Below are 14,987 nucleotides of genomic sequence, written 5' to 3' on the forward strand. Positions count from 1 at the left end.
TCTGGTGGCTCCTAATTGGTCCACCCGGACCCGGACCTGGTTCCCAGAACTCATACTCCTCGTTACAGTCCCTGAGACCCCGGCCTGGCTATGTGCACAAGGTTCCTACCACTCCCTTTAGGGACCAGGTGGTGAACCTGCAAGCGCTGCCCCTGGAGAAAGCAGACTCAGCCCTGGCTTTGCTCTGTCCCGTTCGCGCTCTGCATCTGTACGTGGACAGAACTCAAAGTCTCAGGACCTCAGACCAGCGCATTGTCTGTTACGGGCCAGCACAAGAGAAAGGCTGTCTCCAAGCAGAGGATGGCCCACTGGATAGTGGATGCCATCGCCTTGGCTTACCAAGCACAAGGCGTGCCCTGCCCGCTCAGGTTGCATGCTCACTCCACGAGAGGCATTACATCCTCCTGGGCGCTGACATGTGGCTCTTCGCTAACAGATATTTGTAGAGCTGCGTGCTGGGCGACACTTAACATGTTCGCTAGATATTTTATAATCTACATGTAGAGCCGGTCTCCTCCCGTGTTCTCACCCTAAACGGGTAGAAGCACTGAGAGACCTGTCTCTGTCGGCTTGCTGCACCCTACTGTGCACCCTTATTTCTCCAGAGTGAAAACCCTGTTGAGTCCTCCAACACCCTCGGCCCGGACATGGCAGAGCATCCGGTGCCAGGCCTTTTTCCGTTGAATCCTTGAGAACCGGGTCTAGGCTGGGTCCCATATGTGTGACCCTACGGGGATCCCATATGTGTATTTCTTCCACAGCTGCCCCTAAACGGAAGCCTGTGTCTTTCCCTTGGACTAAGTCACCCAGTAATTCATATGCAGTACAACCTTCGGGCTAGTCCATATGTATTCCCCACATAATTCCTTAGGGGAAGAATGTGGCTTCTGCAGCGTCCCCCTGTCCCCATAAAAAGGGCACGCTTTCCCAGTGTTATCCAAAAATCTTACTGTATGGGTTATCACGGAACAACAGTGACAGATACACTCTGTCTGAGCCCTCTCCTATCGTCCTTCCAGGCAAGAAGGGGTAGAGGCTTGCACAGGGTGCTAGATGGGGCGCTAGATGGGGTTTCATGATTAAAACAGTATAATTACTGCCAGATTGTTTAATGTGTAATTTGTTTTTTTGTTTTTTGTAATAAGTGTTCATTTTAAAAACAATTATTACTTAAAGGGTTAGTTCACCCAAAAATGAAAATGATGTCATTAATGACTCACCCTCATGTCGCTCCAAGCCCGTAAGACCTCCGTTCATCTTCAGAACACAGTTTAAGATATTTTAGATTTAGTCCGAGAGCTTTCTGTCCCTCCATTGAAAATGTATGAACGGTATACTGTCCTTGTCCAGAAAGGAAATAAAGACACCATCAAAGTATATAATGTGACATCAGTGGGTTAGTTAGAATGTTTTGAAGCATCGGAAATACATTTTGGTCCAAAAATAACAAAAACTACGACTTCATTCAGCATTGTATTGTCTTCCGGTTCTGTTGGGGATCCGCGTTCACGAGTTCGCAGTGACGCTGATGACGTAAGACGCTGCTGACGTGTATCTGGTGCGTCCGTGTATTCGGGTTCAAATAAATATGGCTGGGCAAAAAAATGCAAGTCTTCCTCTGTGTGGAAATCCTTAGACATGTTTGTGAAGATTGTTTTGTTTCCAGCGTGCGTCTCCCTCAGACTTTAACGAAGCTTGGGCGCACCAGACACACGTCAGCAGCGTCTTACGTCAACAGCGTCACTGAACCCGGATCCACAACAGAACCGGAAGACAATACAATGCTGAATAAAGTCGTAGTTTTTGTTATTTTTGGACCAAAATGTATTTCCGATGCTACAAAACATTCTAACTAACCCACTGATGTCACATGGACTACTTTGATGATGTCTTTATTTGCTTTCTGGACAAGGACAGTATACCGTTCATACATTTTCAATGGAGGGACAGAAAGCTCTCGGACTAAATCTAAAAGCTTAAACTGTGTTCTGAAGATGAATGGAGGTCTTACGGGCTTGGAGCGACATGAGGGTGAGTCATTAATGACAGAATTTTCATTTTTGGGTGAACTAACCCTTTAAATTGCATAATCATTTAAATTATGGTAACACTTTATTTCGGTGGTCCACTTTAGACATTCTGCTGATTTGCAAGTACATGCCAACTAACTCTCATTAGAGTATTAGTAGACTGTCTGCTTAATATTTGATAACACTTTATTTTGATGCTCCTCAAATAGACATTCTACTGACTATAAGTAACTTTGCAATTACATGTCAACTTATTCTACTAACCTAGCTGTATCTTACCACTAAGGGCAATATTTACTGACAGCTGGATTTATTAAAGATATATTAAATTTACTGACAGCAGGATTTATTAAAGACACGCAGTAAAAAATTGGTGCTGAAAAGGTGTGGCCAGTTATTTTTGCGACTGACCTTATTGCAAATGCATTTTTATGAGTTTTGCTTTCATGCACAACATTTATGGGAGGAGAATATTTTAATGAATTACGTGGTTTGCGCTTGTCAATGTACTGGTGTTTGCATCATTATTTACCGCCCAAAAAAAGCACGTCTTTAACCAGATGCTAACTGGTAGATTGCGTTGATCATTAAGGAAATGATCTGACTGCGTCTGTGTTCTTTAATTTGCGCGTCGTCAGTAGATCACGTGCAGAACTTTCCACTCCCATCGGCGCTGTTTTGGAATTGCGCTGTCACGCTAATTTGCCCTGTTTAGTAAATCTGCCCCTAAGAGTTCTCCTAAATGGCAGTAAAAGTTCTTAGTTAAGAGTTTTCTCTTAAAACATTCACAAAGCTGCTGGGACCAAACTTGTAGGAGATGTTTATAAAGCAGCTAAAAGCAACTTTCAGGAAAGTCTAGGACTGATTCTTAAGTGCTGACTGAGGTGACACTTCAGTGCTGCAAACTAAGGACTACAATGATGTCAACTCAAAATGGGAGAGGTTATTACATTTCTTACAAATTCAGTTACTTAAAGAATACCTTTCACGATCAAGCCTGTATCGTTTATTTAACTCCCTGTCATCATATATACTGTACATAACATAATATACATATCTCCAATACATTATATATTTTTTTAAGAAAGTGTGTCTTCTCCTGCTCTCTGCTGCCATCTTGTTACTCCTAACTAGGTTAGGATACCTCTCCAGCACTCTCACATAATATAGGAGCTGAGACCTAGTCTTGACACTTAGGAAGCTTTATGAATCACACTTATTCTTAAGTCTAGGAATAAGAGTAATTTTAATTTCATTCTTAGAATTTTGACACACTTAAGACTACAATTTTACTCTGAGTGGATTTATACATAGGGCCCCTGAACCCTACCACCTAATCCTAACAGTCTATTACAGTCTACTAATACTCTAATGAGAGTTAGTTGACATATAGTTGCAAAATTACATAATTATAGCCAGTAGAATGTCTAAGGTGGACCATCAAAATCTGAATTAGGCTATATATGATATATGGATGTACAAACATTATATATATATTTGTAATCAAAATTATTCAAGCCCCATTGCAAATCAGGTTTATAGGCAACATTTACAGACTTTAAGCTGTTTGCAATGAACAAGTTAAACAAAAGTAATTGAAATAGCTCAACAAAACAAATGTTTCAAGTGGTGTCCCAAAATTCAACTGAAAGCGCAACTTTTAATGACTTCTGCATTCTAAAAATGATTCAACCCCTTCATGGCAAGCATCTTTAGTACTTAGTAGAATATATATATACTGTATATATATATATATATATATATATATATATATATATAATGTATATTAGTGTTGGCCGATATCCTCCATTTTCATATCGTCCTATCGTCAGCCTGTGAGATCGGCAATACACGATATTATCGTGAGGGGGTGGGGCTTACTTATTTGATTATTAACTTGATTATTTACTCATTAATTTGCTTGTTTTATTACTTCATTTTATATAAGAATATTTTTTTATTTTGCTAGCAAAGGTGGAGTGTTTATTACTAGGCTATCAGGTTATTTCCCAGTATAGTATAGTGAGGTAAAAAAAGATCCTAATAATTTTTGTATCTGACTCGAGTATTTCAACATGTCAGCGGGAAATTTACGGACACACATGATCCTCTCATGCCGTTACAGATGCAGCATTTTGACTGTACTTCTGCACGAGATGAAAACACGTTTTAATAATTTCTAAGGTCAAGAAAGAGTCAGAGTTTGCATATATGTCCTCCCACCAGTGCTCTCTCTGTCTGGATGCACTTCACAATATGCGCACTTCAATAAGCCCAAAGAACGCGGGTTTAAAATGCCGGGAAAAATCTGAGTAACGGGCAGAAATCTAGCTGAGTCGATCGGTTTATACTTAAACTTATGACTTGACTCCGATAAAGGAAAACAGGTTAATGCGTTTACATGACCACATGCATTGTCAGTTTATTCAGAATAATCGTGTTGGAACGTGCATGTAAACGCACTCATTCTCTGAAAGTGAAAGTAGAAACTGATCGAGCTTTCAGCATCTGTTGCTGCATTAACGCCACATTCTCTCAGAGACGACGGCGACTATCTTAATTTACTGGCTTAATATTTCTCTTGTGGACCTATATGATGACAGTGAAAAAATTAGAAGAATATTTCTTCTTTAACAAGTGTTTGAAGCTGCTTTTGATTTTCATAGATGACAGAGTTGTGCTGTGTTCGTGAACTAAAGACTGGCCTATATAATTTTAGTGATATTATTATTATTATAAATATTTAATTGTATTGTTTTTAGTGTTATTAGTGTCATTAAACATTTTGTTAATGTGCTATGGAAACAAAATATTGATGAACAACGATGCCGTTTTCATCTTGGATCTGTATAAGATATGCGTGCATCTGTTAAAACAAGCACTCTTGACAATTTGTGAATGGATCACCTTGCAATTCAATTTTGATGTGGGATGTAGGCCTAGTTTTTCGTTCTGTTTTAAAAACATTTTCTTAGAGGAGTCCTCATAAGCGCGTGTCGGTGTTGTCGCAAGTGTTAGGCTATGCGGGGATGTCGTTATGAATTTAGGCAAGGCAAATTAATTGTAGTTCCTAATATTAATTTTAATAATAATACTAGCTTTATAATAATACTATTACTAATAATAATTTAATACGTTCATGGTAAAACGAGCCAATTATCGTATTGATATCGTCAAAGGCATCTGCCATCGGCAAAATCTCAGACTATCGTCGATACACGATATCGTCTATCGGCACAACCCTAATGTATATATATATATATATATATATATATATATACAATTTGTTGAGATGTATATTACATAAAATTTTGTATTTACAAAAATATATATGCTAATGTGATTGTAAATTAAACCTTGCTGGGTAATAAAATGACATTAGATCAAGTTGTAATGTGTTGCCTGTAAGTGACATGGGGGGAGAATGTGTCTGTCTGTGATGATTTGACTTGACTTGTGTGGGAAGCAGTGAAATGTAAATAGGAATTTGCATAAGACTATGCAAACTGGTTTCTCACTGACTATCTTAAGGATAGGTATTAGCATAATTATGTGTGTATACGTATGTGCTTGTCTGTTTCGGAGTACAACATATTTGTACGTACATGCCATCCTCTCTGGTGATGGTATAACCCTGCTGGGGGTAATGCAGAAGGGACACATTCACCCCAATCAGTGGAGTGCCGTCACTGGTCACCACCTGTCCGCGCACTACGGACACCAGGCTGTTAAATAAACACAAACACAAACAAAAGCCCAAAAGACGTAAATGTGGTTCTGAAAGAAAGCAAAGGTAGTTTAACCATCGCATTGATGTTCAAGGTCAGCATACCGCTTATTTAAAAAAAGCAGCATTAAAGTTTTTATATTATATATATAACACTTTTAGATTTTATATATTAAATGTTCAGAACAACTATACAATGTCTCAATACACTGCACCTGACCTTCCTCTGCTGTTCTGTTTTGATTATCTTAATAGATGTAATTACAGCTCAAATTATTTTACCAAGTACCATTTAGAGTCTGACCTGCAATCTCGCATCTTCGGACTAATTGTGCAATAATTTCTCAATGCGATCATTTCTCAATGTGCGAACAAAAGGAACCACGGGGCAGATGGGCGGGATGAAAAGTTTCCTCATCAAGGCATAATCAAAAGCTTCATCAGCCAAATATTCTTAAGAGATTCTAAAAAGTTTTTCTTAACTGGTCCTATTCTAAGGCAGTAAAGACAAGCAGCAATGTTCATATTGTTAACTTTGCCCGAAAACACCAAAGGGCATAGAACACATTCGCTCAAGAGTCCAAATTGAAGAGGTGCAAAGGTGAGGCGCACAATTTTTTCACTGGAAAAAGTAATCATTTCTTAAAGTACACGGTATGTTAGCTTTTCATACAAATCATACCAATGGATGATGGCTTTTCTATCTGCAATATAAAAGCAGCAGAAATTAGATAGGAAAACATGGAGTCTGAAGTTTGAATTCCTATCAAAAAGAAAAAGCCTATTGTTTATTCCGTTTGAGTGTGAGAGGCTTGCTCTATTTCCCCATGCTGTTAGATCTACAACCCCAAAACGTTACAAAAAACACTTTAAGATTGTGGGAAATATTGTGAAACACATCAAACGGCATCACAATTACTTGCATAGCCAGAAGGAGTTTCAATGCATATACATTTTAATATGTTATAGCACTGATAAATAAATGATAAATGAAGAATAAAAATTACCAGGATAAAAAGCCATGTCACAGTAAAAAAGCTAAGCATTATATATAAAACATTTTGATGGTCAGAATCATTTTTAAATAACATTCATTTCCTAAAGCATCTAAACTAGCCATTTTGTGACATTGTGACATTGTTTTAACATTATTAAAAAAGTAGCTTATACATAAAAACAAACCTGTAAAATACAGCTTTCCAGCCTGGTATAGAAATATAAAAGATTTTTTTCTACAATTTTCCTATTTTATCCCTACAATTCTTTGCACCAACACGGGTGCAAATAAAAAAAGTCTTTTGTGGTAGTATCCATTTTTGGGTGAAGTATCTCTTCAGGCCACATATTTATCAGTTTAGTTCACCAAACCTAGCTGAGCGTTCTTCAGCAGTTCAAGAGCTACTAACCTGCCGTTGATTGTGTTTTCCCCTGTTAGGGTGTGGGTGCCCCCTGGAGCAACCAGAAAGCTGACGCGCTGATAGAAGCCCTGAGCGTCTGGAGTAGGCGAGCTGTGGTGTTGCATTGTGCTGGGATCTGGAGCCCCGCGGCAGTATGTCTGACCCTGACAGGTGCTGTGAATGCAACAGTCTGGGTCCATACAGTCCACCAAACCATCTAAAATAACAGCAAGGGACTTCTGATTAGACGACATAATCTGATGCTTTAAAAGTTATTTAGACATATCTAGTACAGATTGTGTGTAAGTGGGATTACCATCATAGTAAAACAATTATTTAGCACTCAACTTCGCAACATTTTCTCACCTCCCTCGTTGTCCTTGCCATCAGAGCAAAGGGTTTCCATAGCGACATCACACCCCACCCCTCTCCATCCCGACTGGCATAGGCAATGCCATCCGTTCTGGTCCAGAATGCACCTGCCGTTGTTGTTACACAGCCCTGGACAGCTATCTACCGGGACAAATTCATCAGTTATACACACCGACCAACCAGCAGCCTAGGATGTGTCAAGGGGGTGAAGAACTCACCATAAAGAACTGCTTAAACATACAGGGGAAAACACGGTGAATGTGTCTTAGTCAGTCAAACGTTTGGCACTTGACATTTTAAAGACATTGAACAGGACTCAGGGACAGCTATAATTTCACATGAAACAGCTGGACAAAATGTGTTTTAGTATTTTAGAAAATTAACTTTTTTCTCTTTTTTTTCTGTAGAATAGATTAATAAATTCAGCAAAACAATAACTAGGCAAAATGGTTTGAATGAAATAAAAAATAAAATACTTATGAAGTATCTGAGCAGCTTCTAAATTTAAAAGAAAGTTCTTTTGAAAAAGACTGTTAAACTATCACATCTAGCAGTGTTCATGTGAAGTAACAGCATGCTGAGCTGATAAGACAGTGTACAGAAGTGCTCAATCATATCCTTTGTCACAGAATGTGTGAAGTCAAAGGAAATTACTGAGGGTAATGCTAAACTAAAGGAGCTTAGCAGCTGCTAAATATTACATTAAGACACAGTGAGATGTGCAACAATGGGGATTTGGGTAATGCGAACGTGTATATGTGCATGGACTGACTGATGGTTGTGTGTGTCTCTGTATGCCTACATTTACACTGTATAAAACAGGAAACCTGAAACCGAACAGATGTGGAGACATTAATACACGGTACATAGACATAATGAAAGTCATGCTTGAGAGACAGAGGGGTCAGAGCCACATGCTCTCTTCAGGGCAGCATGACCTTTACCTCTATATCCTATCCAGTCTGCTATCATGAAGAGACATTCGGGGAAAAGAATTAAACATGGGGTGTTATACTGCGGTATGCAGTGATTTAGTGTCATTTCTTCAGACAGCCCAGGCAGCCTCCGCTGGTTTACACACACCTAATATGCTGCGGCTTACCCTCTCCTCAGTAAATATGACATTTCATGATATTTGCATTGTACTGTTGAAGAGCTCGATCAGAGAAAGGCATGGCCGCTTTAGAATTTTTCTTTTCCTTTTTTAGACGAAGCAAGGTCTACGTCTGCGAATATGCTTGTCAGTTTCATAAACATTTGCATTCAATGAAAATGTAATTAAAAAGGAATTCAAAAAATTATAATTAAACATTTATATTTGTTATTATGCAGATCACATAGAAAGCAAACCATGGCAAATGAAAGAAAGCACTGTACCTTTTATGTTGCTGTCCAGAAAGTGTGCTAGAGTAATACAATGAATGAACAAAAAAAGTAATTATTAACAAAATATTATTTTTTGTGCAATGTTAACAATGCAAATCATGTACACATTTAGCCAATTGGCAACCTGTGAGCTTCCATAAGTAAAATTTGAAAATGTGCAACAGTGTATTGATGTGCTGTCAATGTGTTTGATTTAAAAATTACTCACAAGTATTCCGTGAATAATTTTACATTTTCCAATATGCTGTGCATTTTCTCAAAATGTAATATGCTTTTGCCTTTTCAGTCAATTTTGATTACTGGATAAGGATGTTTCAAAATCATTTTGATTCAGATTTGTGAATCATTTGTTAAAATATATGGTTAAAATAATTATTTATATAAAAACATTGACCATCACCATGACTTGTGAGCTTTTACTCTAAACAATCTCTAACTAAGACCGACTAATAAATATTTAGCCAATGAAATATTTTAGTGCTAAAATTTTTACAATACCATTCAATAGTTTGAGAAGGTAAGACTTAAGGATTTTTAATGAAAATCTCTTACTCACCAAAGCTGCAATTATTTGATAAAAATACAGTAAAAACAGTATTGTGAAATATCATTGCAATTTAAAATAAAATGTTTATATTTGAATATATTTTAAAATGTAATATATTCCTGTGATGGCAAAGCTGAATTTTCAGCATTACTCCAGTCTTCAGTGTTACACGATCCTAGAAATCATGCTGATTTTGTAACATGTAAACATGTCTTATTATTATCAATGTTGATTTTTTTACATTTTATTTTTCAGTATTCTTTGATGAATTGAACAATTTATTTCTGACCCCAGTATATTCACTATAGTAATCTAACCTTTTGTATGTTATTAATTTCCATGACTTTTACTGGCCTGTAAAATACAATTTTATCTGTGATATTTCCAATGGTTTGACTGTAGGAACATTGAATAGGATAAGATATTTTTTAAAGCTAATCTAACAAAATACAAGGTTCATAACAGGGTTAACTCACCGATGTTGCAGTTTTCTCCCGTCCAACCTTGGTGACACTCACACTTCCCCTTTCGACACATGCCGTGCTCACCACAGTGAGCCTGACAATCCTCCTGTTCACACCCTGCCCCTGACCAGCCGTCCGCACATCGACACACACCTCCACCACACATGCCGTGAGGACTGCAATCCGTTGCACACATTTCTGAAACAAACAACAGTGTGTTTTATATAAATACAGTTTATAAAACAACAATACAAATGAAGCATTTTTTTTGTACAGTCAAACATCTTGCATTAGTACATTTACATATATTATGCAATTAAAATAATTATTATGGATGTAGAGTCAGATACCAGATTTCCTTGATGCATTTTAATGTGGGACGGACAATGAAACTTTGGTCTGAATTGTTGCTTCTTAACTTGAGCGTTTGTTAAAGTTAACTTAATGCATTTTTGTTCAACGCACATTTAAATTTCATCCACAAAATAAGTTTGAGATCAAACATTAATTTATGGATGACAGCAGTACAATTGCAGTTCCCCTGTTGAAGACCCCTGATCTACATGTTGCCTCATCTGCTTTGGCAAAACAAAGAAATTTCATCTCCTTCACAACAGCACTATGCTGAATTATAACTGCTATGACTGAATGCATATTTGGCACTCTAATTCTCACTGCTGGATTGTATTTGAATGCTGGGGAACAACATTGGCAGTAATCCTTTGATAGTTTTGTGCTAAAGCCAATGCAAAATGGCTCTGAACTTGTCATCCTACAAGCTGTGACTGTTAACATTTCTGGAGCTCTCCAGAGCACAAATACATGTACACGCACAAAGTCACAAAAGACTTTGTGTCTTGTGCACATTTTCGAGGACAAAATAATGACTCTTTAACAGAATTACACCGTGTTGCGTTTCTGTTATCATAACATTTAGTGCCTTTAAAAATGCCTTAATGTAATTCACTCTATTTCATCTAGGAGAAAATGTAGCCAAAAAGGCTCTCAAAAAGTAATTTGATTTAAAGGTTCAAGTTCAAGGCAACATGGGATTAAATATTTTTAATAATTTGAATTTAAAAATATGCCGTGGCTACAGTACATGCCAAAACCAGTTTATGGATGGTAGATTTAATAGATAATTACTTTCATAAGGCATAACCATATTCTGCAAGTGTCAGCAAATATTGTGCACTCTGTTATTCTAGAGAGACATCTCAAATTAGGAAGACTTGGTTCCATAGATGGTGCTACAACAACTTCATTACTCAGTTTATATTATACATTCAATTTACCGTCACCTTAAAATTTCCCAGTGGGCTGCAAACTATTAAACTAAATGAATTAACATGCACACAGTAGAATTACATCTGCATGTCTGTTTCCAGTCCAACAACGATCTGCATGTATTAAAACAACCTACAGGTCAAGACAAGACCGTAAGATTACATCTGTATGCATCAGACAGCACAAGGCATTTACATTTTTAGTATGTATTTTCTGCATAAATTCATATAAATCAGGCAGTGTCTACAATGAGCTAGATATTCACCTATGGAAGTACTAAGGTTAGAGATCCATTTTTCAGACATGCTGCAACCAGAAAGCAATGTGTAGGACCATCTAAATGCATCTGATGACAGGTAAAGAGAAGCTTAAACCTGGATTGCCCCTATAAACCTTCATTTCAACTAATCATTTTGTTCTAATATTGATACAGTAAAGTGAAGTAAGATATGGGGAACCAAAATTTCAAATGCGTTAACATTTTCAGTATGTATTTTCTCAATAAAGTCATACAATTCAGGTAATGTCAGCCTTGAGTTAGAGATCCAGCTATTTGAAGAGAATAAGGCTCAAGGCTAACACCAGGCAACACTGTGCATCTAAATACGTCTGATGCTAGATAACATGGGCAACTTAGACCTGGCTTTGCCCCATCTACCCTCATTTCAACTAATCATTATGTCCTTAGAACTCACCTCAACGACTCCTAAAAACAGCCAAATAACACCGCCCGGGGCAATTTTGATTTTATAAAGCCATAATCAAGCCAATTTATCACTGCAGAGAAATTACACTGGTGACTTTTCTCCACCGCTGCCCATGGCAACCTTACAGGCAAGTTCAGAATTGGTCTTCTATTAAGCCATTTCTTTGTCAAGCAACTTTTAGAGTGGGAAGAAAGACCTCTTGACAAATAAATGACGGCTAAAAACCTAAGTGAAACGTAAGTAAAGTCTCCCTGAAGTGTTTGTCCAGGGGAGCCCTTTTGCTGTCCCCCTCAAGATAAGTTTATTTATTCAATTGAAAGACCTTGGAGGGTCTGATTAGGTGGTGCCGGCTCTCTGGAATATTAAATTGCTCTAAAAGGGTGAAGGGGTGGTTGATTTTTTTCAATCTTTTTTTTTTACGGCCTTCTTTTTTCCACACCAGTCGATGCAATCAATTTTTCATTAGCGGCAAGGTGTTTATCTGTTTTTAGCACTTCCAGGTTCCAGCAGGAGGCGGGTCGATCCACGCCACACACGCGTTAATTAAAGTTTATTTAATTGAGGTGGAACAGTGGAGGTAATGAAGAGACAAAACCCCAACTGTGCAAGCAAGTAGTTCTCCCATTGCTCCCATGGCCAGAGCTTCAGCTAAAGTGGCCTGATGCTAAGCTCACCAAACACTCAAGAAGAAAGTAATGGCTTGGTTGCTTTATTACTTATATTCAATAGAAGCTAAAAGTTAAAATAAAACATTTCTGTATAGCAGTATTGCTATATTTAATTGCCAATGAAAATCCTTGATAAAATCCAATACAAAAAGATTATGTAAGCATTAGTAAGTTGTATATGAATATATAAGTAAATCAATATACACTTTAGATTGATTTTTTTAATTGACTGATTAAATGCGACAGTTAAGACATTTATAATGTTCCAAAAAATCTAATAAATCGTGTTCTTTTGAACTTCCAATTCATCAAATAATCCTGAGAAAATGTATAGTTTCCACAAAAATATTAAGCAGCACAACTGTTTTCAACACTGATAATGATAATAAATCTTTCTTGAGCAGCAAATAAGCATATTAGAATGATTTCTGAAGGATCATGTGACACTGAAGACTGGAGTAATTCTGCTAAATCCGATTTGCCATCACACGAATTAATTACATTTTAAAATATATTCAAATAGAAAACATCTATATTAAAATGTAATAATATTTCACAATATTATTTGTTTCACTTTTGATCAAATATATGTACCCTTGTTGAGCATAAGAGACTTCTTTCAAAAACATAAATCCCCAATTTAAACAGCAGTGTAAGTGTTAATCTAACTGATTTATGTTCATACTGTAACAGTCGAGCACGTTAAATTGAATCTGTGGTGATTTCTGTTTTGCAATAACACTTTTTGATAACTGCTGCACCACATTTATTGTTCTCTTCACATTTACATTTCACAAAATTCCCCTATTCCAAAACCACAGGCGCTTGTGATTGCATAATTCCCAAAACATTTTCTGAAGAAACAGCCTGACAGCTGCATTTCTTTTTCTTTTCACCAATTACTTGCAGTCATCACCAAGAGACTGTAACATATGGAAGTTCTCGCAGCTTCTGTAAGATTAGCGTGCCGTGTGCGCGTCATGGCCAAAGGAAATGCTGACTTGATTGAAAGGTTACTCACAACAGGCTAATCAAACTAGAAACATAAACATTAGTGGTCCTAACAGCACCCGGTGTGGGGAGCATGTTAGAGCATAGACCCACAACCATTTCCTATAATAATGATTCAATTACCTACAGTGGGGTGCAAAAAGTCTAAGACCACACTGAAATTTTCATTTTCAAATCTAATTTAAACCTGTAATTAAACAACGTTTTGGAGTTTTCAAAAAAATCTCCCGATCTCTAATCAAACCTTATTTAAAGTTATGACATGACTGATGACATAATCCGTAAACCAGTGGTACCTGTAGAACAGTCAGGGCCAGTCCAGTTGGCATCACAGATGCAGGTGCTGGTCTCACTTTGGAATGAGCCATGGCCAGAGCAGTGTTCTATACACAGAGAGAGTTGTGTCTCACAGTTCGATCCGGTCCAGCCAGAGGTACAGTGGCACTGACCATGGAGACAGGAGCCATGGCCTGAACAGGATGGCTCCACACAGTCCACTGTGGAAAACAATACTGTTTTTAGACCCCTTTTTCTAAGAATTACCTTTACATTTTTGCAATGACTTTTAACCAAAAGTTCACAAAACAATGTTTAGTTGTTCAGGGGATGTATGAAATCCGTTACCCAGATCGTAACCACAGGTGTAGTCACATCACATTTTCAATATACACATTTTTTTAAATCTTTATCTTTATGTATCATTTAAAACCTGATAATGTCTTCTTGTGAAATGTCTTGCTTGAAAAATGCTATAATTCTTTAAAATACAGTACCATTCAAAAGTCTGAGAAGGGTGAGATTTTTTTAAAATGTTTTTCTCACCAAGGCTGTATTTATTTAATCAAAAGTACAAATAGTCCATTAGAAAAAAATGCAGGAATATTGTAAAATATTACTGTTTTCTATTTTAATATTTTTAAATGTAATTTATTCCTGTGATGAAAAATCTGAATTTTCAGCATCATTATTCTTAGTCTTCAGTGTCACATGATCCTTCAGAAATCAATTTTCTATTTGATTTCTATTTGACAATTTTTTCAGGATTCTTGGATGAATATAAAGTTCATAAGAACAGCATTTATTTGAAATAAACATTTTTGTAGCATTATACATGTTAATATTTTACTGTCACTTTTGATCACTTTAATGCATCCTTACTGAATAATTAATAATTTCTATGAAAATACCTAACTGACCCCCAAACTTTTGAATGATAGTGTATATTTTACTAAAATATTCCATGCATTATGTAATACATTTTTGAATGTTTTTTCCCCTTAAATAGTCCTTATGATAATGATATTACACTTGACCTTACCGTTTTCAGAAAGAAAGGTCTCTTTATTTCTTTGAGAGTTTCAAGACCACACTCCAAAACCTCCTATTGAGAT

General features: G+C 36.9%; 1 protein-coding gene across 2 annotated transcripts in view; it reads right to left on the reverse strand.

The window, feature by feature from the left end:
* The window catches only part of LOC143756994 (teneurin-3), a 171,627-nt gene that overhangs the window by 28,036 nt on the left and 128,604 nt on the right, over positions 1-14,987 (reverse strand). The window contains exons 11-17 of one of the 2 annotated variants that reach the window (XM_077247934.1): positions 13,893-14,093; positions 9,936-10,121; positions 8,904-8,930; positions 8,471-8,491; positions 7,521-7,667; positions 7,164-7,371; positions 5,636-5,755 (exon numbers count right to left, since the gene is read on the reverse strand). In XM_077247934.1, the coding sequence (XP_077104049.1) occupies positions 5,636-5,755; positions 7,164-7,371; positions 7,521-7,667; positions 8,471-8,491; positions 8,904-8,930; positions 9,936-10,121; positions 13,893-14,093 (910 nt within the window). The remainder of the gene's footprint in view (positions 1-5,635; positions 5,756-7,163; positions 7,372-7,520; positions 7,668-8,470; positions 8,492-8,903; positions 8,931-9,935; positions 10,122-13,892; positions 14,094-14,987) is intronic. The other variant, XM_077247935.1, reaches the window with a different exon arrangement.

This window comes from Siphateles boraxobius, unplaced genomic scaffold (assembly GCF_051911475.1).
Source record: "Siphateles boraxobius isolate OS27281-9 unplaced genomic scaffold, OSU_SipBor_1 3, whole genome shotgun sequence".
Taxonomy (NCBI): domain Eukaryota; kingdom Metazoa; phylum Chordata; class Actinopteri; order Cypriniformes; family Leuciscidae; genus Siphateles; species Siphateles boraxobius.